Source organism: Hypomesus transpacificus, chromosome 15 (genome assembly GCF_021917145.1).
Source record: "Hypomesus transpacificus isolate Combined female chromosome 15, fHypTra1, whole genome shotgun sequence".
NCBI classification, from domain to species: Eukaryota; Metazoa; Chordata; class Actinopteri; order Osmeriformes; family Osmeridae; genus Hypomesus; species Hypomesus transpacificus.
In genome coordinates, this window is record NC_061074.1 from 13,964,399 (window position 1) to 13,986,764 (window position 22,366).

General features: G+C 45.7%; 1 protein-coding gene across 1 annotated transcript in view; it reads left to right on the plus strand.

The window, feature by feature from the left end:
• Positions 1-22,366, plus strand: part of nbeab (neurobeachin b) — a 139,253-nt gene that overhangs the window by 53,876 nt on the left and 63,011 nt on the right. The window contains exons 30-37 of the mRNA XM_047035687.1: positions 2,680-2,828; positions 4,023-4,149; positions 6,136-6,255; positions 7,098-7,225; positions 10,434-10,495; positions 14,160-14,224; positions 15,849-15,957; positions 18,034-18,200. Of these exons, the coding sequence (XP_046891643.1) occupies positions 2,680-2,828; positions 4,023-4,149; positions 6,136-6,255; positions 7,098-7,225; positions 10,434-10,495; positions 14,160-14,224; positions 15,849-15,957; positions 18,034-18,200 (927 nt within the window). The remainder of the gene's footprint in view (positions 1-2,679; positions 2,829-4,022; positions 4,150-6,135; positions 6,256-7,097; positions 7,226-10,433; positions 10,496-14,159; positions 14,225-15,848; positions 15,958-18,033; positions 18,201-22,366) is intronic.

A 22,366-nucleotide genomic window follows, 5' to 3' on the forward strand; every position in this document is an offset into this window, starting at 1 on the left:
GAGCACTCAAGTCCTGTAACTGTGTTTTTATATTCTTATTGCAGATATGTCTGTAGTTATAAAATCGGCTCCAGCTAATATTCTGGTATTTGGTCGTCATATATTTTATAGTGAAATTCCTCCTGAAAGTTATCGACCATAAACTACGGTAGGTTCAAGACAAACACTGCATTCAGAAGGACCCCTCTGGTCTTGAGTGTGATTGGTGGCAGGTTCCCGACAGGAGGCGTGTGCATTTGTGTGCACGTGCGTAGCTAGTGCTGGGAGAACAATGACCCTACCCTGGGTGTAATGTCTGCAGTGGAGCCGCTGGGCAGAGGTGAACGTGATGAATAGGAGGGGGTGGACGGAGGAGGGGGGGAGGGCCTCCAGGGCGTTGATGACAGATTAAACAGAAGCGGCCTCACGCCACCCTGAGCTCTGGCCTGTCACCCTCACTCCTCACAGCCCTAATCGGAGCTGGCAGCCTGAAATGAGTCACCACGCTAAAGTGTATTATTTTTGAAATGCTTTCACACAAACCGTCCGGGCCCCACATACAACTTCGTCTCATGCTTTAATGTCATCCCCCTAGCTTCAATTTGCTGTGTCTAATTGTTTGCCACCTGCCAGCGAAATGAGCTGCCAGCCACAGACAGGGCCGTTCAATTGTGTGTCAGACCTGGGATAGATTGGGAGTGACAACATCAAAAAAGAAATTGAAAGGGCAGAATGAAAGTGTGGAGCGGAGCGACCACTCTCCTGGGCTCTTCCTTCAGAGACGGGAGGTAAAGTTTTCAATTAGTCTTTAATACCCAGGGTTACTTTATGTGCAGATGGAACGACTGTATGATGTGACGGAATAAAGCCACGCTCCATCCGTGAGCCTCAGCATGCCCCTTAGTAACACGAGGAGTTTGCTTTTTGACCATGTGTGTGATTAGAAGTCACAATGTGAAGTATGAATATATCGGTTAAGTTTTAATTAAGTGGTTGGTTCAAAGCCAATTATGTTTCCACGGTATCTGTTATTCTGAATGGACGGTTAAATATGGATTTCTAAAGGAAATATTTCTCTGGTTTCTCTGCCATCATCTGTCACAGCTGTAGAAGTTATTACTATTCATACCAAGATTAATCCCTGCTTTATTTCCCGCTACTCAATTAAGACAATCCTATTAATAAAATATGTGGTGGGTAATCTATAAATCATTCATGAGCACTACGTAAATGAATTATTCATAGAAGAAGGTTCATATTTTATCAACATCCTGATCGTCTGCTATGCACTACCCAAGTCAGAGAAGCCAGAGAAGCTAACGCTGGATGATAAGAACAAGGGATAACTTTGGAAAATAAATTAAACTCGTTTTTGCTCCAAATGTACCAGATATGTCAGTGAAATCTCCTAGACAAAAACACTGCAGAGCTCTATTAAATAAATCATTTTGCAATCAGTGTTCTTCAGAGCAGAGCTATATCTCTGGAGATCTTTAATATTTCAGTAAGCAGTATACTCTCTTTGCTCTTTCCTCTCTGTGGGAGGAAAAGGAAGACATTGAGGAGGGGGAGAGATTGAGCAGCTTTTGATGAATGTAGATTTCATAGAAGTCTCAGATACGAGGGTGTGAGTGTGGATTTTTTGCCGTACCTGTTTGGCTTCAGAGGTGTCACATAATCATAGAAGAAATAGGATTACTTTAGACAAGACTGAAGAAGTATTTTATTTATATCTAATATTATACATTATAGATCAACCAATGTTTGCCTTTTAGCTACTCAACAGGATGAGGGTTAAAGCCCAGACAGAATAACACAGACATGCGTCTGTGATTTGGGAATTTAAAGCTCCCAAATAAAAATGCATGGACGTCTCGGTGACTATTACACGCTACAGCATTTTCTGACGGTTCACAATGAACAACAAGACTCTTTTGTATCTGTAGTTTTTCTGATAACTGATCTGAACTCTGCTAATCCTGAGGAGACTAACATGACAGCAAGCCGAGTGTGAGACTGGCCAGTGAGCCCTAGCTTGTGTAACCTGGCATCACCACCGAACCCAGAGCCCATGGCTACCCTGATGAAGGAAGTCGGCCTTCCATGTCCTGCTAGACATTTGAGACAGCTCAGTATGCTGTATTAACGCTAACCCCCGTAAAACCAGAATGCATGAAGCAGAGGTCTGCTAAGATGAATGTAGCGTCTGTCCAGGACTATTAAAGGCAGGTCACAAGTTTAACTCAGCTACAGACCAACCACAACATTTATAGCTTTCTTTCTTGTTCCTTTTTTTGTTCTTTTCATCATGTGATGGAGGCCATATCTTGAAATTAAAAGTCTTAAAGTAACTATAAATAGGAGGGAAAACCACTGGAATATTTCTGGCCATCTTGATGAGTGAGTGTTTCTATTATTGGTGCTCTGGGATGTTCTTTTAATTACCTCAGCCTCTCTTATTAACAACAAACATTGTTCATGAAAAGAGTCTTCAGACACAGTGATGGGGAGCAGTCTGACCTGGGAAACTGAGGTTGACCTAGGGATACGAGGCAGACCTGGAGAACAGAGGCTGACCTATTGGTCCAAGAAAAAAGAACTTATGGACATGTTAGCTTATGGTGTCTATTTGTTCCTGGTTCTCTGAAGTGTTTTGTTGTGACTCCAAACACCAAGATTGTGTGTGTGTGTGTGTTACAGGAGTGTGGTGGTACCAGTGAAGAAGCCTCCTCCAGGCAGCCAGGCGGTCACCACGGTGGGCAGCATGCCCAGCACCATGGCCACAGGCAGCACCCCCAACATCTTCTCTGCTGCCTCTCACACCCCCAAAAGCATGATCAACACTACAGGTACTGCACTTTTCTGTCATGGGCCTAGTTTATTTATATATTGTCTTCCATTTGATGGTAATTGTTGGAATGTGTTATCTTTGCGAGTGGGCAATGACCCTGACAGCAAGTACCCAGACTGATGGAGGAACTCAGGGGCCCATGAGGTTTTTAATGATACACAACACAAGCTAATTGTTTGGCCGTAAATGTGGTTTATATTCAAAGGGTTCAGTGTTCTACGTTAATCCTTCATTTAAGTAATTACTTCAAATGTTAATGTCCGTTCTGGAATTTCCCTTAAGATGCCATTCCAGATCTAGCAGCTGTGTTTCCTCTGTTGAAACCTAGCTGAGTGTAGGAAATCAAACTGGTCACTAGATGGCCCTCTGACTCTCTACTTTTTAGTGCCAACATATGCCCACCATACTATCACAATACCCAAATATACCACTGTAAAATATAAAACATATCACAAATGAACCGAAAGCGAGAACGTGAACGGCTGCAGTTTGCAGAGGACACGCAGTACACACGTGTGTGTGTGTGTGTGTGTGTGTCACTGTGGGATCACCCCGGCCTCCCTTCCTGCTGTCACATTGCTCGCCCTGGGGCTCCCACAGCATGGGCCTCTGAAAACAGCCACTGGCAACATTAACAGCTCACACACCTATTCAATATGCTCCATTAAAAATCCCCTGCCTCTTTACCAGCCTGGAGCCGGAATGTGAGAAATGTGTCCCAGTCAAAGTATGCTTTCAAGCCAAAGCCAAAGGCCTGCTCTCAACCAGACCACATGATGTCCGCCTGGCAGGGGTCTCTAACCTCTCATACTTGGTCATCTCCATTTGTTTTGGCGCAATCGTGCAGCATCAGAATGACAGCATCAATATTGATCATACATGCCTGTATGCCAGGAAATGTGTTAGTTAAGGTCCAGAACATGCCAGTGATGATGGTAACGCAAGGCACTGGTCTAGAACATGCCAGTGATGATGGTCACGCAAGGCTCTGGTCTAGAACATGCTAGTGATCATGGTCACGCGAGGCTCTGGTTTAGAACATGCCAGTGATGATGGTCACGCGAGGCTCTGGTCTAGAACATGCCAGTGATCATGGTCACACGAGGCTTTGGTCTAGAACATGCCAGTGATCATGGTCACACGAGGCTCTGGTCTAGAAGGATCTAACAAGGTTTTTGCATCCTGCCCCCAGGAGCCGCAGACTCTGCCTCGTCTTCCTCCTCCTCTTCCTCCAGCTTCGTCAACGGAGCCACCAGTAAGAACCTGCCCGCCGTGCAGACAGTGGCACCCATGCCAGAGGACGGAGTGGAAAACATGAGGTGCACCACCCCCTTCCCCTCTATACCACTCCCCCCCACCAACCGTGTCCCCCCCCTCCCTCCCACCAACCTTGTCCCCCCCCCTCCCTTCCACCAACGTCATCTCCCGCCTCCCCTCAGTGCCCCTCCCAAACTCATAGCCCCCACAACCTCGTCCCAGCTCTCTCCACCCTCCCCCTACCTGCTCACTACCTCTACTCTCCCTTTACCCATCATCTCATCTCCATAATGTGCACATGAGGCTGTGTATGTTTCTGTGCATGACACTCATGTATAGGATGCGTGTGTGCAGGCCTCTGGCATCAACAGGGTTGCAGGGCTGCCATCCCACCACTAGATGGGGTGTGTCTCCAGCAGTGTTTCTGTGCTTGCCCCACCTTACCTCCATTACAACACTAACTACTTGTACGTTCTGTCATTCACACCTACATTCATACCCCTTCTGGCTACATTGGTGAACAATGGTGTATACGAGTGATTCCCAAACTGTGGGCCGTGGCCCACTAATGGTCCGCTGGGGTAATACAGGTGGGCCACCAAACCAATGAACAGTATGAAAGTATGAAAAATTAATAAATATCTACATAATTATATATACTGTTGGTAAATGATTATATAAATTCTTGCATAATTTTTAAATGACATTTTGCCTTGAATTCATCATGACCGAAACGCCAATAATTACGCTTGGCACATTGACGAAACCAACTGACATTTCCGCCTAAACTTGCATATGCCCACTTCAATCCACTATGCACGCATCACTTCCGCATATTGCATAAGCCAAGTCAACATCTTCCGGTAGTGAGCAGTTATTTTATTTCTCAAACACAAAATGCGTTTTTTTAACGAGGAGGTTGGGTCTTCTTCCCAAAATGATAATTAACAATGTACATGGAATCTATGTTGCCACCCTTCCAGCAAAAGGGAAAAGGGCTTCCAATTGTAAGTTTCAAGCTCCATTGACAATTACGACGTTGACATTTTTCTAACTCACACAGTAAAAGTAGCTAGCTAGGCTAGCTCTAGCTATCTAGGATTTGAGCAGTAACGTTAGCTAGGCTAGCTAGTTAACAATTTTTTGCTTCATTAATGTACTCAATTATATGACATAAATAATTGGTTAATAAGGGTTAACATGACCTGCTCTGGTTGTTCTAACTTCACCGGCTGTGGTAGTTAGCCCTGCAGGTTACTTCTCTTTACAATGTAGCTCTATACTTACTGTGGCGCTACTGGACACGTTGTCTTCTTTGATTGCTCAAATACATTTTGCCGTGAAAGTGAACTGTTTGGCTCCCGTGGTGTTGTTAAACATGTGTGATGTGTGAATTAAATGAACGGATGTATTGGGCGGACGCAATAATATAGAGTTATGCAAGTTGGCTGCAAAGTGGAAAAGGTTGGGACTAGCTGGTGTATACTATTGTGCACTTCCCTATCTTAAACTTGATCCATGTTTTTGGGTGTCAGTGGTGTTGTGTACATTGTTATCTGTGTGGCTGTGACCTTGAACCATCTTCCTCCCCTCCTCTAATGGTTTGTGACAGACACTCCCAAACTATGTCCCCAGCCTGACTGCTGAGAGGCGGCTGTGAGCTCTCTCTTCACACTCCTCTTTAAACGGCTCCACACGTCTCTCTCCCTCTCTCTCCCTCTCTTCCTCTCTCTCTCTTCCTCTTCCAAGGAATAGCAAATCAGTTGCCATGGCAGCGGTAACCGACATCACTTACCGTAACCGCGAAGTCAATGATAGAGCTGCTGGTGATGCAGAGCGTGCATTTTAGGAAGGAAAAAGGGTCCATGATACTGAATACTGCCACCCGATACAATGGTTACATTCATAGCTAGTGGGCTGCATATTCATTTCAAACAGGTCCATGGTAAAATACAGTCGCCTTCCACTGTTTCCCCTCACTAGCTCTTAAACCATGCAACAATTCTGACTCTGTAATTACTATCTCTCTGTGCTAATCTCTATTTCAGTGTCTTTTGTGAAGTGGACCAGTGTCCACCTCGCCCGGGGCTGACGCCACCTGAGCTCAAAGCCTTTAGCTCGCTGGCAGGACTCCAGACAGGCCCGAGAGGTGCAGGCCAGTGTCATAGGCAAGGACCCCTCCACTGGGCCCCCAGGCTCTCTGCGACCGGCTCTCACCCTCATACCCTCACTGTGTTCTTCCAGGGCAGGCTGACCCACTGCAAACATGTCCCCCTAGGCCCAGACCTTTTCTTCCTTCTTTTCTCTCCACCTCATTTTCTGTCTTTCGGGTACTGTTTTCTACTGGCTCTCAGTCTTCCCTGTGCCACGTCCTCTCCTAGGGCAGCATCCCTGCCTTTAGAGGGGCTCAGCTGGATGCTAGCATGAGTCCAGCAGCATGGTAGCAGGAACTCTGGTGTGGGTGTCAGATGATGTGCTCCACAGAGTAGCAAGCAGCTATTCCCCCCCCCCGTACACCATGCTCAGTAACACTTCACAGCAAAGGATGCACTTTGTTTGTTAGTTTTTTTTGGTATATATATATATATTTTTTTTTTTTTTGTACATTTGTTTGGCAGAAGCAAGCACAATAAAAAGCGAGCTGGCTAATAATGAATGATGTGTCTTGTGCATCTTTGCAGGAGTGTGACTCAGCTAGTGTTCCTAGTAAGTACCATTACCAGCAGTGTTTAATTTAGGAGCTACTGGATCGCTGCTAGCAGGATCTAGTCTAGTAGTGTCTGATTGTGCCCTGCTTCTCCCATCTTACCCAGAAACTAACCAAGGTGTTGGGGCACGGCTGTCATTCTCATCCACCCAGTATGGCTTCATATGAGTGTTATATGTCCTGGCTTTCTCCACTTTTTCTTCTTCCTCTCTGTCCTGACATGTTATTCTCTCTCTCTCTCTTCTTCCCTGCTCTCCCCGTCTCTCTATCTATCTCTTCTTCTGGATGTCTTCTTTCTGACAGCATCACCACCAAGCTGGAGCGTGCCCTGGAGAAGGTGGCCCCCCTGCTGAGAGAGATCTTTGTGGACTTTGCCCCCTTCCTGTCCCGCACTCTGCTGGGGAGCCATGGGCAGGAGCTGCTGATCGAAGGTAAAGCTGCTGTATAGAGATCTGCTGTATGGAGATCTTCTGTATGGAGATCTTCTGTATGGAGATCTTCTGTATGGAGATCTGCTGTATGGAGATCTGCTGTATGGAGATCTTCTGTATGGAGATCTTCTGTATGGAGATCTGCTGTATGGAGATCTTCTGTATGGAGATCTTCTGTATGGAGATCTGCTGTATGGAGATCTTCTGTATGGAGATCTGCTGTATGGAGATCTTCTGTATGGAGATCTGCTGTATGGAGATCTGCTGTATGGAGATCTTCTGTATGGAGATCTTCTGTATGGAGATCTGCTGTATGGAGATCTTCTGCATGGAGATCTTCTGTATGGAGATCTGCTGTATGGAGATCTTCTGTATGGAGATCTTCTGTATGGAGATCTTCTGTATGGAGATCTGCTGTATGGAGATCTTCTGTATGGAGATCTTCTGTATGGAGATCTTCTGTATGGAGATATGCAGTATGGAGATCTTCTGTATGGAGATCTTCTGTATGGAGATATGCAGTATGGCGATCTTCTGTATGGAGATCTGCTGTATGGAGATCTGCTGTATGGAGATCTGCTGTATGGAGATCTACTGTATGGAGATCTGCTGTATGGAGATCTGCTGTATGGAGATCTGGTGCGTGGATCTTTCCACCTTCAGCTGTGTGTGTGCGTGGAGTCAGTCCTGTCCTTACCATCACACCCCTGCCATGTCTGATGGTGGCCGCTTGCTGACTGCAACACTACTACCATGAAGGGATCTCAGAGGTTCTGTTCTGAATATTTACAGCGATCTAAACAGTTTTAAATTCACTAAAATACCTTGACTAAATTCTGTCTCACCCACCGTGTCATCCATTATTTCTTTGCATTTTTTTATCTGACTCATCATATATATAGTTTCTCAAAACATTGTATTTCATAACAAGCAAACCTATAATTCAAATTGAAATGTAGTAGTGGATGTGGAGTGCAGCCACAGTTCTCTGAAGGAGGAGAGCGGATGCCTCATCCTTTTCCCATCATGCTCTGCTCTGCCCAGGGCTCATTGCTAGACGGTCATGTAAGGGAGGTCAGTCCTCTGCTCAGTGCTCAGGCTGTTCTGCCTCTGTCTCTTTGGGAGTGGTGTCACTCCATGCCTAAAGACTTGGCTTTGCTTTAATAGGCCACTCCCCCATCACCACAATCTTGTGTGCGTGTGTGTTCTCTCTATCTCCCCGATACCAGATTGAAACTATCCCTGTGAGTTTGCTCATCAAGTCTATTCTGCAGCCTGTATTCTCCTAGTTACTGGGGTTCTCTCAAAGAATAACAGCAGACTGGAAGAAGATGGTTTCTGTAGCTATTGGAGGTTCTGGAACTATATACAGAAGCAGTCATATTTCTGTTTTCTTTTTGCGCCATGTGCACATTCTGTATTTAAATACCACTATGTATACTTTATGCTAGCCAAGAGTCGTTCTTTGCTGTGTTGTACTCTGTATAGAACACACACACTCACACTCACTGCAACACTGCTCTCACATGTGGCTGTACACAAACATGTATGTGAGAGTGGAAGGAAAAACCAGGTAGTGGAGACTTGACAAGTGTGAATATGTGTCTAAACCTTTCACTCACAGTCTGTCACTCACAGCATGGCCAAGCTAACACATAGCCAGCCCTGGGCAGAGCACAGCCCTCACAAACAAGGCTCTTGACAGACAGCCTGGACCTGTTTCTACCCCACCAAGTCGAAAGTGTGTCCAGCCACAATAACGACAGCAATAACAGCAAACTGATAGGCTGCTGAATTAACATAAGAAAGAACAATGTCTCAGGAGATAATGAAGACATGCTCCTTTCGGCCTTGATGTGGTTACCAGCCCGTTGGTCAAGGGTAAAAGAGTGCATGTTTTTCTTCCCTCTCTATCCCCCCCCCCCCCCCCTCTCCCTCCTCCACCCCCCCCCCCCCCCCCCCCCCACCCACAGCTGAAATACTGTGCTGTGGTGCAAAGGCGCTCCATTGACCAGTAATTACCAACCATCCATCACCCCTGAAATTGCTAGGGGTCAACCCCCCGAGCCCCTTGCACCCCCCCCCACCCCCTTCCAGACATTGGGTCACTGTGGCAATTAGACCGAGTGCACTCTCAGTCCTGCACTTGGAGTTGATGGTGAGGCCCGTGTGAACAGTGGCGTCGTTGTAGCTCTGCTCCCTGCCTCTCCCTGCCCTGAGTGGGCCTAACCCGCCAGCTCGCTGCCCACTGCCCCCACAATGCCTCATTCACCCGAGCTTTAACCCTGCCCACTCGACAGGGAAGGCTGGCAGGTCGTGTTTAAATAGAATGCATTTAGTTTGTCCAACAACGTTGGACCAGGGTCAAACAGCCAAGTGGCTCCACTGTCAGGCTGAGGTGACTTATGTGCTAGTGTCTCGCTGCGGTAACAAGAGGTCAGCTGTGGCAGGCTATATACCAGAGAGGGGTCACATCCTTCCGCTGCTCTCCAACGCCCTCAGCTCCTCCACAAACAAGATGGATGGAAAGAGCTGACCCTAAATACTGACTTGTTTCCTCCATTCCTGTAATAATTTAAATACTTGGCATACAGCATTGGCTTTTGAAATTCAAAACACCAAACAAGAGCTTTTATCCTAATGCAAATTGCCCTTTGTCAAAAATAATCAAATTTGATCAAAAAAGTTGTTGTTGACACATGCTGTCAATCACACCTGCTATCCATTCTGTTTGGCCAATGCCTTCATTGCTGAAACCATGCCAGCGGGTCAGGTTGTCCCAGCCCTCTCATAATGAGACCCCCAGAGAGAGTGTCTCTCCTGTGGTAATGACTGCACTGGGAGTACCTCTCACCTGCTAGAGCTGGAGGTGCAGAATAGCACGTCAGTCTCAGACATTGTTTCTGCAAATGAGCTTTTCACACCTGCCTTTATGTTTCATTAGCCTACTGGCTGCTTCTGCGGCTCACGCTCTGAAGTATGGAGATGAGGCAGATCCTGTGAATCTCTGTCTAGACTTCAGCTGTGTGTGTGTGTGTCTGTTCCTGGCTATACATACTGTGTGTGTAATGTGTGTGTGTGTGTCTCCATACTGCATGTGCATGTGTTTAAGTGTTTCTGGCTATACATACTATGTGTGTGTGTGTGTTTGTTTACACAAGGCTTTCTCTTCCCTCCAGTTCTAACTCCTGTCACATGCTCTCCGCAGGGCTGGTGTGTATGAAGTCCAGCACCTCGGTGGTTGAACTCGTCATGCTGCTTTGCTCTCAGGTGAGCTTCTCTCTTCCTCCTTCCCCTCTTATCCCCCCCCCTCTTCCCACTCTTCCTCCTTCCCCTCTTATCCCCCCCCCTCTTCCCACTCTTCCTCCTTCCCCTCTTATCCCCCCCCCTCTTCCCACTCTTCCCCTTCCCCTCCCTATTTCTCTAACACCTCTCCTGTATCGGTACTGGCTTTAATGAGCCGTCTACTGCTAGCTTCAGTTCTCTGTGATATGACAATTATACAGCAGAGTTTGGCAAATTGGACAAGGGCTCTCCAGTGGTCCTTGTCACTCATCTTTAAATCCATTGAAGGACCATTTGTGTCTCACATACAACGAAGCCTACCTTTTTTGTTTCACATTCATCTCACCTCTCTATTGTGTCATTTCATAAGATCCAAGCCCGTTGGTTCTACAGTGTACAAACAAGCAAGTTCGCACAGCAGTGAATCATATCAAACGATGACGTCTTCCATCCACTCCCAACAGCAAACGCAAGAAAGCCGGGACTTTCTCAGCAAACCCCTGGGCTTTTCTCACAGCCCTTCTCTGGTGAATCATGTCCCACCTCATGCAAAGCTGCCAGTGACAGATCACCGTGTCTCTGACCCTCTGAAGCTCTTGTTAAGCCTCTGTCTCAGAGAGGGTCAGAGTCCCAATGTAGCAGTTAGAACAGGAGATATTTAACATACCTTCTGTCAGCCCATCAGTCTTGCTTCACAGGTCCATAAGGAAGCCATTAGCTGGTGCCTCTCCTCAGACTGCAGGGCCAGAGAGCTTTAGGAGGTTAGAATGCCACTTTCTCAACTCCACAGTGTCCAAGGTCCACAGCCCTCATCAGCAGGGAGCCAGGCTGCTCACATCATCATGAATTTGTTATTAGAAGACCCAGATTAAGGAGCATTCCAGAACCAGAGTTTGGAGTACCGAATATTGCTGTGATGGCTCTGTCTTTTGAAGTGTCTTGAGGGCTGATTTTCCCTCTCTTCTGTCTGAAAAGTAACTGTGCGTCTCAGGGAACTGGCCTTTCCCAGCTCCAGGATTTATTGCGATTAAGAGCATCAGCAGGCTGGCTACTGCTCCGTCCGCCCTGTCACAGATAGCATTACCGTGGCTGTAGAGGTTCCTGCCATTAGGAGCTCAGGGGATGAAACCCAGGTTGAGATATTGATCTGTCAGAAAGGGAGTGAAACTTGAGCTTCTGCCTAGTGGGCTTCTAGACCATGAGGATAGATGGATGCAACATCATAGGCTAACCAAGACATTCAGAGTGCTGGATAATGTAGTCAGGTTGATAAACTGCCACGTTAACTTGCTGTGTAGTAATGGGCTTAATACCAATAAGAATACCAATGTATGCCTCAAGCAAAAATACAAGACTTAATGTTATGAACTGCTTGGACTTAAACCACACATCTCAAAATTAATATTTGGATACACTTGGGACCCTCTCAGTCCCTTTCAGCTTGGTTAACTGTCAGCTTAATGAATATATTTTTGTTGAAAATTGGTCTTCCTCATTTATGCCTCCTAATCCCATCCATTAGCATGAGCCAGGCCGGGATGGCAGACTCAGGGTGTCTCTCCTCGTACTGGCCCACTGAAGGAAAAGGTCAAACGTCTCTGTTTCTTGTAACAGCTTGAACATACAGCGGGATCTAGAGTGGAGCCGTGGAGATTTAGTGATGGAAGGCCTCCAGATGTGAAGCCAGAGTCTGGGTAGATACGGAGGCAGATACGGAGGCAGAGTACAGGCAGAAACAGAGGCACAGCCAGATAAAAGCAAAGCTCCAGCACACTGACAGATTGGATTGAGACACCACATCAGCCCCCTGATGTTTAGGGGGATTAAAGACGAGAGAAAGAAGAAACAATATGTGTCTGTGTGTGTCTCAGGAACACTGGAATGCTAGATGTTATTTCATGCTGTGTCGTTCTGTGCCACTCTAATGTTTGCCGAGAGTGATGCATATTTCTTTCAAAGGTCATTGAAATTGTTCTTTTTACTGGAGTATCATCCATTTTTTTCCCATGGTGTTTAAAATCTCATGTTAACTCTTCACTTTATGGTTCTGTAGGTTTTGGGTTTTACTATATATTCTCCTGAGTTTCCCTTGGCCAGAGGTGGTGGGTATGTTCTGTGTTTACATCAGGGCTCATATTACCTCTTTCTGGAGGTGCATGTCAGGACTAATACCCTTCAAATGAGCATCAATGAGCTTTCTGCAAATCCCTCCAATCACAGACAAGCCCTTTGGGAGATCAGCTTCCCAGAAAACACAGAGAAAAGAAAACTTCTTAGGCCTTGTGGCTAGGACAGTGCTCTTTCTCGAGAGCATCATCCAAGCAACCAGGTCTCCCAGACAAGATACATTTAACCCCCCCCCCAACCTGGTGTCATTTTCCTGGCATCTCATGATCCTCACATCTGCTTTGATTTCCGTATTTATTTTTGTCACGTGAGTGCAGTATGAGTGGACTGTGCATGATCCCTTTTCAAATGAAGAACGGCTTGTGTGGAGTGGATACTGTAGCTGGAGAGGATAGGAGGTCACAGGGAACATTTGGCCACCATATGCTCGGCAGTATGTCAGCACCATATCTCTCACTTAAATTATCTGGAGTTTGGCCTGTCTGGTGTGGCCCGATGTGTATTGCACACAACAACTGTGTGCAAACACACTACACATAATATCTTGGAATGTGACCGTATAGTGGAAAAAAAGTGATGTAGAAAGTAAAACACTGATTATGATTTCAATTATGGAATTTCCTCAGAGACCCGTAGCTTCATGCCTGACACTCTCTTGGCAAACTGCAAAACCTTTTCATTTCTTTTCTTTCCCTCCTCTTTTGAACTATGGCCTCCTCTGTTTTCCCTTCCATTGGCACCTCAGTGAAGGAACAGGAGAGCTGGAGTTCCCACAGTGAAAGGCAGGCTCCCAAACTACTTTTTAATCATTTCCAGATTGTGTTGTTGGAGGGGAGAGGGAGCTGTGTCTCAGCCCCCACCAGCTCTGCAGCCCTCATTGAGACTTTTCAGTCATCTGTCACTGTAAAGGACAGAGGAAATGGTTGTATTTTAGACTGAGGATACAGTTTCATCCAGCAATTACATCTCCCTGGTGTTTACAGATCTGTTCACAGAAGAAGAAAGGATGGTTGCACATGCGGGGCAGAATTTCAGCTTTTTATAGACATGGCTTTTCTCTTGAAACCACATATGAACTTAATGCTTTGTTTCCTTACTTGAATTTGCAGCTATCAAATGTGCAAAGCATTTGAACTAAAGTTCACTGTAATGTTTTGGACTGAGTGCATGCTTGGTTTTGGGTTAGGCATGGCACTTTATTGGATTAAAAGGTAGCTTTTTGGATCTCATTCTCTCTCATATTGTTTTTTATTGTATGTATTTTTTATTTAAAATATTGCGCCGGCTGGCAAAGCTGTCAGAGATATTATTCCCTATTAGTTTTTTATTACTATGTTATTCTTACTTTATTGCCTCCTTATGCTTTTTTTATTGAAAATTAGCATGTCTATTATGTCTTCTATAACTTTGGTCTAATGTTGCTAACATGTAATGAGTCTGGCTTTGATGTATTCCAGCTGTTTACAAATATGCACCCCGCAAACACACACGCGCAACACACATTCTCTCCCCTGTACTTCAGGAATGGCAAAACTCCATACAGAAGAATGCGGGGCTGGCGTTCATTGAGCTAATCAATGAAGGAAGGTACGTATCCACCATACAATGTAGTTTACAGTAGAGGTCCCTGCTTTGGGGCACTCATGGTCTCTTATCTTATCGGCGTGCCATCTCTCAGAGCAGGGTGTTTGCAACAGTGGCAGGAGCCTAGATTAACTCTAAGCCTCTTGGGCTTCTTGACTGCTCTTTAGGGGGTAAAAGTAAATAAGTCTGATGTGACAGGACAAAGAGAGAATATCAACTTGAGCATATCCATGCTCTCTCAGGACTTCCTCGCTCCACCCCTCTTTCCCCTCTCTTCCCTCCCTCTCTTCCCTCCCTCCCTCTCTCTCTTTCTCTCTCTGTCACTATCTCCACCCCTCGCTCTCCCCCTCTCGTGTTCAGTAGAGTAGATCAGGGGGGATCAGCCTGCATACCCAGCATGCCCATCTGCTGACCCATCTGTCCAGGCTCCTCCCCCAATGTGTCCCCGCCCTTAGCCCTATCCTCCCTCATAGGCTCCGCCCCTGGCCTCTGCTGGGGAAGGACAAAGAGTGTTAGTCAGAGTGGCGGCACAGCGCTGTCCAGGGTGCTGCTGGAAGACTTGTCATGTCTTCCAGTTTAGTTCTGATTTAGTTCTAGATCACCTGTTCTGCTTAAGCAGTCAACCTATCTGCTACCTCCTACCTACTTTGGCTGCAGGTCAGATGCCCTGGTAACATTGATGTATAGGTAAATGTGGCAAAGAGGCATCCTCTGGTCTGGTCTTGACTCCAAGTCAAATGAGTGAAGATGCTCCTTTAGGTGACATAAACAGTCATTTTGCTCATGTGTTCGGCCATATGGTGAATCAAAAAGCCAGCAATACACATTGCTGCAGTACGTATAATGCTGTTTTTGTAGTCTCTTTATTGTTTATTGCTGTACAAGCTCCATCAAGTATGTCCCAGCAGCTGTGTGAGGTCTGAGAGATCCTCTCATTTCCACAGGAGCATGTACAGTCAAGCAGAGCAGACTTCTGTATTGTCCGTCCTCCAGAGGTCTCAGATAGAGTGCTAGTCAACGGTTGTAGACAGTTATGGAGCTGGTGAACGCAGCTCTGGACCAGGGCCTGTCCCTGGGACTGGAGGAGCATGCAGCGGAGGAGAACAGAGCCGCCTTTAATTAAAACAAAGCAGGACTAATGGTGTGTAAAATGGCACATCATCTCCACACCACAGCCATGGTGCTTTCAATTAGAAGAAAAAAAGATTGAAATTTCAGTGTGGGCGGATGCTGGGGAGCCTGTGAAGTCTGAGGTGTCCAGGGTGGGAGTCATCAGTAAGGGGGGGGGGGGGGGGGGGGGGGGGGGGGGGCTGACGGCTGGGGTGCTGGTGTGGGGGGGAGAAGCCCATCACGCCATGTGCCGGACGGGATTCAGTGCTCTAATGATGCCCACTCCCTCTTTAATACAGCACAGGGACCTGTCAGTAGCCCACACACTCTCAGCATAACACAGACAAATGATGCTGATTACACGTCTGTTCTCTTAACCGCATGGAACGCTGCCAGAGCTGGACATGCTAGACTCCTCCTGAGGCAGTGATATCCTACATCCTATGTATGTAGTCTTGTCATGCATGGAGTGTTCTGACAGTATTGGGCTGAGGTGTTGTGTGTGTCTCTCCACCAGGCTGCTGTGCCATGCCATGAAGGACCACATCGTGCGTGTTGCGAACGAGGCAGAGTTCATTCTAAACAGACAGAGGGCAGAAGACGTTCACAAGCATGCAGAGTTTGAGGTATGGGAGATTTGCCCTTTCCCCAGCTACACACATTACCTAGAGGTCCCTGAATACTAAGACCTTTATTATATAGAATTTGGAGTCATGGGATTTAGGAAAGACTCTCTAAGGGAATCCTCTTGGATTAAGAACAGCTGTTATACAGCATATTGCTCAATAATCCTGCCCTTGTGTCTCCACATGGAGATTAGAGCTTCATTAGCCTACTATTAGGGATTTAATAATCCTCCACCAACAGATAGTCAGTATTATATATATATATATATACTACTGGTAATGTATGTATATAAATAATGTGTGTATAAATATAATATGTAATGATGCCATTATTATCACCATCCTTACTCTTAACAGTATTATGTGCATCAATTACCATTTAAACAAGAAATACACATATCAGATATAATTTACCATAGACACATTTACACTTACTTCCATAAAAATATAAATAATCAGACATTATTGTAATCATTGTAATCTTTTAAATTAAAACAAAAATGGACAAGTATAGCTTTGGATTTGTAACTAGGGTTGCAAGCAGAATGCTATGCCACTTTCTGGCAGTAGGTTGAGCTACTTTCTCTTCTCTTTCTTAACAAGCAGGGCATATGGATATTTACATTAAATGCTATTTATCAGTCATAAAATGACTCAATGTAGCATAAGGCAGATGTAGGCATGCACACTAACACACACACACACTATGCACCCATGTGCTCTCCTACCACCTCTGTTAGAAGCTTATACGTGTGATAAGTGATGAGGTTCTTATCGTGGAAGAGCAGCCATTCTCGAGCAGCAGCTTGATGCTCGCTTCAGGATCCTTGACCTGCTAGATAAACTGGAAGAGACGTCTAGATATGCAATGTCACTGTGAGAAGGGGGAGGTGTACCTGGCCCTATCCATTCTGTCTGCCAGCTCCAGACACACTACACTTTTCATCCTGCACCAACACTGCTTTATTACCCACTCCCTGTGATTGAAGATTCAGGAGGCAGATAAGACATTTTTACAATTAAGTTGGTGTCAGGATGAAGCCTCATATCCTTTGAAGTGATAAATAACGTTTGATATTTGTCAAGGCATCACAAGGTAACGTAAGATGACAAGCGGAGATTGAGTTATCCGCCATTTGAAGAATATGTTGAGGTATAATATCTGACAGAATTCAAATATAAGGCAGGAAATTCAATTTACTTCCAGCTTCTGTTAGCAAATTAGATTTTGATTATTACCCAGAGATCCCTCCGGGACAGCACAGTAAGACAACCCTATGGTGGACTGGGAACACAGTAGTCAGATGCTCTTCTAAATTACCTTAAGTCAGCTCTCCAAGCCTCTCTCTCTCTTCCTGTCTCCATTATAGTATCATTTTAACATTGCTTTTTATTACAAAATATTTTTACGTTTACAATTAAATAAATTGCAATTGATTTGAATATATTTACACTAGTTTTTGGTTCTCAACACTGTTGTCGCATTTTTATTTGGAACAATTTCATACTCAATAATTGCCAATAGCAGGCGACTTGCCCTTTTTTGAATGGAGAATTAAAGACTATTGATGAGGTTGTCTGTGTTCTGATTCCCTGTTTCTATAGCCTGTCCCTTGATAGAATAGCTGCGATAGATTGACTCCATTAACCTTGACAACCCAGACCGCATTCTCCGTGGATCTAAGTGTTTTTTTTTATTTTTTATTCTCCAGTACGGAGCCTTAGCAGGGCTACCTAGCAGGAAACCCAGTCTCTCCACAACCCGACAGCAGACTACCGTCATGTGTTCTCCATGATTTACTGCTCCCCTCCAGGGTAGCAGAAATCTGTCCCATGGCTTTTTGTAAATATCTTTATGCACTTGAGCGTGTTGAACAAAGCCATAATGTGGCTCCCTGTGATTTATTTTATGTCAGATAAAGATCATTGTCCATTTAAAGTTTTTACTCATACAATGATTTAGCTATATCTTTTATTGTAACTTGTGAAGTCTAAAAATCTCAATCCCAGTACCGAGTTTTATTTTGTGGAAAAGATTTGTTGATGTGAGTGAACTATGTTCTCTCCTTCCTCCAGTCCAACTGTGACCAGTATGCTGCGGACAGGAAGGAGGAGGAGAAGCTGTGTGATCACCTCATCAGTGCTGCCAAGCACAGAGATCATGTGACCGCCAACCAGCTCAAACAAAAGATCCTCAACATCTTGACCAACCGACATGGAGCCTGGGGGACCTTATCCCAAACGTGAGTTCCGGTACAGGACTATAGAAGCCCTGGCCCAGAGGTGAGTTCTGGTGCTGGCCTGTAGAATCCCTGGACCAGGGGTAAGGTGAAGTCGGGGCAAGGCCAGACCACGAGCAGGCTTGGAACACACCAGGGCCAGACTGACTGGCCAAACTGAGAGGCTACAGTACCGGTGCACCACACGTCAGAGATGGGTCCACCGTTTAATGTGATTTCCCCAGGATCCAATAGGGTCAGGCAGCAGGTCAGCAAACTCAATTACAGTGGAGACTGGCTAAATCCCCTGGGACAACTGATTGGCTGGTCAGACAGGCAAGGGGTGTAGAGGTGAGGAGGTTGGGCAGAGGAGGCTGGGGTTTAGAGGTAGTGAGGTTGGGGAGAGAAGACTAGGGTGTAAAGGTGTTGAGGCCGGGGTGGAGAAGTGTGGAGGCTGGGTGGTAGAGGTGTGGAGGTTATGGGGAGGCTAAGGAGAGGAGGCTTGGGGGAGGCTGAGGAGAGGGGGCAGGGGTGTAGAGGTGAGGAGGCTGGGGGGAAGTTGAGGAGAGGAAGCTGGGGGGAATCTGAGGAGAGGGGGCAGGGGTGTAGAGGTGAGGAGGCTGGGGGGAGGCTGAGGAAAGGAGGCTGGGGTGTAGAGGTGAGGAGGCCGGGGGGAAGCTGAGGAGAGGAGGCTGGAGGGAGGCTGAGGAGAGAGGGCAGGGGTTTTGAGGGAGAAGGGGTTGAGGTGTTTGTGGTTTGATGTCCAGGTACTCAGTGGCCCCTTCAGTCACACAGCAGAACACCTGCTGATGGTTGGGGACCCCTTGGCTCTGTTAAAACAACAGCCCTACACATATTATAGATCTCATACTAGCCCTCTGAAAATATAGGGGCTCACACTGCAAATTAGGATTGATTTAGGGTTTGGCTGAAAAAAGTCAGTGCCACTGCAAAATATACATACAACATACATGTAGTATATATATACACACATAGTATATAACAAAACAATCATCTTTATTCAGAGGATGCAGATTTTTAGAATGCTGATGCAGAGAGAGGTTATTATTCTGAAATGTGTTTGTGGACAGCTCTACCATCATACCATCCTTACTGAGCGTCAGAGAATTCAGGGGGAGAGAGAGATAGGGAAAGAGGGGGAGAGAGAGAGAGAGAGAGAGAGAGAGAGAGAGAGAGAGAGAGAGAGAGAGAGAGAGAGAGAGGGAGAGGGAGAGGGAGAGGGAGAGAGGGAGCACTACCATCATACCATCCTAACTGAGCTGTTTGCTCCAAACTGGGAAGGTCCAGGATTCATTTTCAAAAGATAACTCGTTTTTAAACTGTATTACAATGTAAATGTTTTTGATAGGTTTAGTGATTTAGACATGCAGAATTTAATATATTCAATATTATATTATTTCAATAGTATTCAATAACATGCCATGTTGATAAAGGTGACAGTGGGAGCATTCAATAATTCATCCACCACACCAGATTGTACAGTTCAACATGTATTAAACCATAACAGTATTTCTGAAAGAGCCTAGTATTGCCTGTGAATACCATTACCTAAGGAATAAAACACATAAAATATGTTTGGACATGTATTTGACACCATTTTGTTATGCTGCTAAGGTGAGGAAATGCATAACCAATCCATGCTGCACTCTTGACAAAATGAACAATCCACTCCCGGGTTATCACATTTACTTATTGAAATATTTATAGAAGGCCTCTTAGTTGCACAGCCTCTGCATGGCAACAAAGGGTTATTGAGTGAGGGTGCATTGTAAACGATACCACAAAATTCCAACAAATTCAAATTTAATGGTAACCTGCTGTAGAAGAGAAATGATGCAATATGCTCAAAAGCCCAAGGCAGTGTTGCAGCTGAGCAGCTTAGTCTTATTCGATGCAACATTAACTTTCCCATTTCTGCTGCTCGTGTAAATATGAGGCCCTCAAGCATTTTGAAGTGGCTGTCTATTATTTGTCACTGTGTGGAGAGAGAGGGAAAGAGGGAGAGAGAGGGGCAGAGAAATGGGTAGAGAGAGAAAGGAAGAGGGAGGGTGTGTGTAAATGTTGTATGCCTCCTTGCATGGACAAGAGACTTGGCTTGAGGTGGGATCTTGAGATCTAGGGGGTCCATGTCACATGTTAGAGAAGGAGCTTAAATGACACAGCCACTAGCTAATTTACCTTCTCATATTTTACTAATTAAATAGCATGGCTTTTGTGTCTATGTTAACTCAGAATCACTCAGTTGGTTTTATTAATCTGTACCATGATGTAGTCTAGGAGGAAACTGGGACGGTGCATTATCAATGTCTTTCTCGATGAAGCATGCAACTGATGAATCAAAGGTTATCAACCAACGGACATTCACATGCAGTACAGATCGTTCTACCCATTTTCATCATTTAGTTTTACTATAAGTATTTCATATACAGAGGACCAACACATCTGCAGGCTATTAGTACCACTGACCCTTCCACAGTGTGCTGTCCTGCTCTCTATTGCCAACAGCGAGAGAGATTGTGTTTCAGCAACATTAGACTAGACACACATTCTGCACACGGCTGGAAAGCAATCTCTGTTCCTGCGTCATGTGACCTGAACGAGGCGTGGGCAGACCTAGTGGAGGGAGGGAGGGCGGTAGGTCCCACTTTATTCTTCCCTGAAGATGAGTGTCCCCCTGTATTGAGTCAGCATCAGAAAATCAATATTGTTCAAATTGAAACAGTATAGGGTTGTATTGATCCACCGCACTAAATCAAAACGAAGAGGCTTTGATACAGCTCTCTGAGACAGCTCTCTGCTCGGTAATGACACACTATCAATTTTAGCTTAACACTGATAAATCAAGTTGAAAATTGGATGTCAGTTTTTTTTTCCCCACTGAGAAAGTGATTTTCTCTGCCCTCTGGTCCCTTCTGCTGTTGACCTCCAACCCTTGCCGGTGGATTATAAAGTTCAGCCTCGTCCGGTGAAAGGACGCGTCAAGTAAAGAGTGATGAATTCATCCTTGAATAATGCACACTGTCTTTCCAAGTTGTATTGCGCCAATACCAATTTTTTTTAGGTCATTTCCTAATAAATCATGTGTGGAATGAAAGAACTTGATGTGACGATATCTGGAATTCCACACATTACAATGAAGTCACCGGCGGGTCCCAAAGCAGTGACAGTGTTGGCCAGCTTCAGAGCAGAGCACAGGTTTTACCATCACCCTTGGCGTCCTCAGCCAGCCCCTGTCCCAACTCCTGGCCAGGTGCTAATTGATCGAACAGTGCAGCCGTACAGAGATGTAGAGCAGGCAGAGGCCGGCCTCTTTGCCCAGGTCTCCAGATGTCGGTGTTAACATCAGCAGCATTACTGACAGCTGACGGAGGACCTGCATCTCCAGGCACCCACTGAAGACTTTAACCCAACCCGACTGAGCATCGATTGTCAACATTTCTCCTGTATAATTACTTTTTGTTGCGGTGGGAGAGAAGGAGAGAGAGGGGTGGCATATATTGATCTGAGGTGTGACAGTGGAACAGGCGTTTCCCTTGGCTAACAGTGAGCTTCATCTCTCACGTGTGATGAATGGTAACAATTTGCCCGTGGATAATAACTTTGTGATGGAATGAACCCTTCAGTCAGGATCGCTCACTAAGCAGTCTCTAGTCTCGCCTGAGAGGGTTATCTATTCTATGAGCCGCCCTCCAGGTCCAGAGTCCACGAGTGGTGGAGGCTCCAACCTGGGTAGGGGTTATCTGTTCTACGAGCTGCCCTTCAGAGCCAGGATCCAGGAGCGGTGGACAGAGGAGAGGAGTTCAAATCCTCCTGATCTAATGGTCCCTCAGACAGAGAGATAGCTGGATCAAGGTCCCTGGGTGCTGTTCCCACATACACAGGAGCATCTAAGGAATAATCAGACTGGACAGAGGGCATTAGGAGGAGAAATGCAGCAGATAGTGCTCGCGACCTCCAAGTTTCTTGCCATTGTCTTTAGACGGCCTTTGCCTTCTCCACCTGGAGGTAGCTTCTCTGCCAGATTACATTTTACATTGTGGTGTGTTTATTGTAGCCTTGGAAAAGGAAACATTAGTTGTGTACAAAGATGTTAGTTTGAAGTGTAAAAGTGATTTTATTCCTGTGTCTTTTCCTCCCCATCATGTTTGTGTTTGATCTGCTCCAGCCTG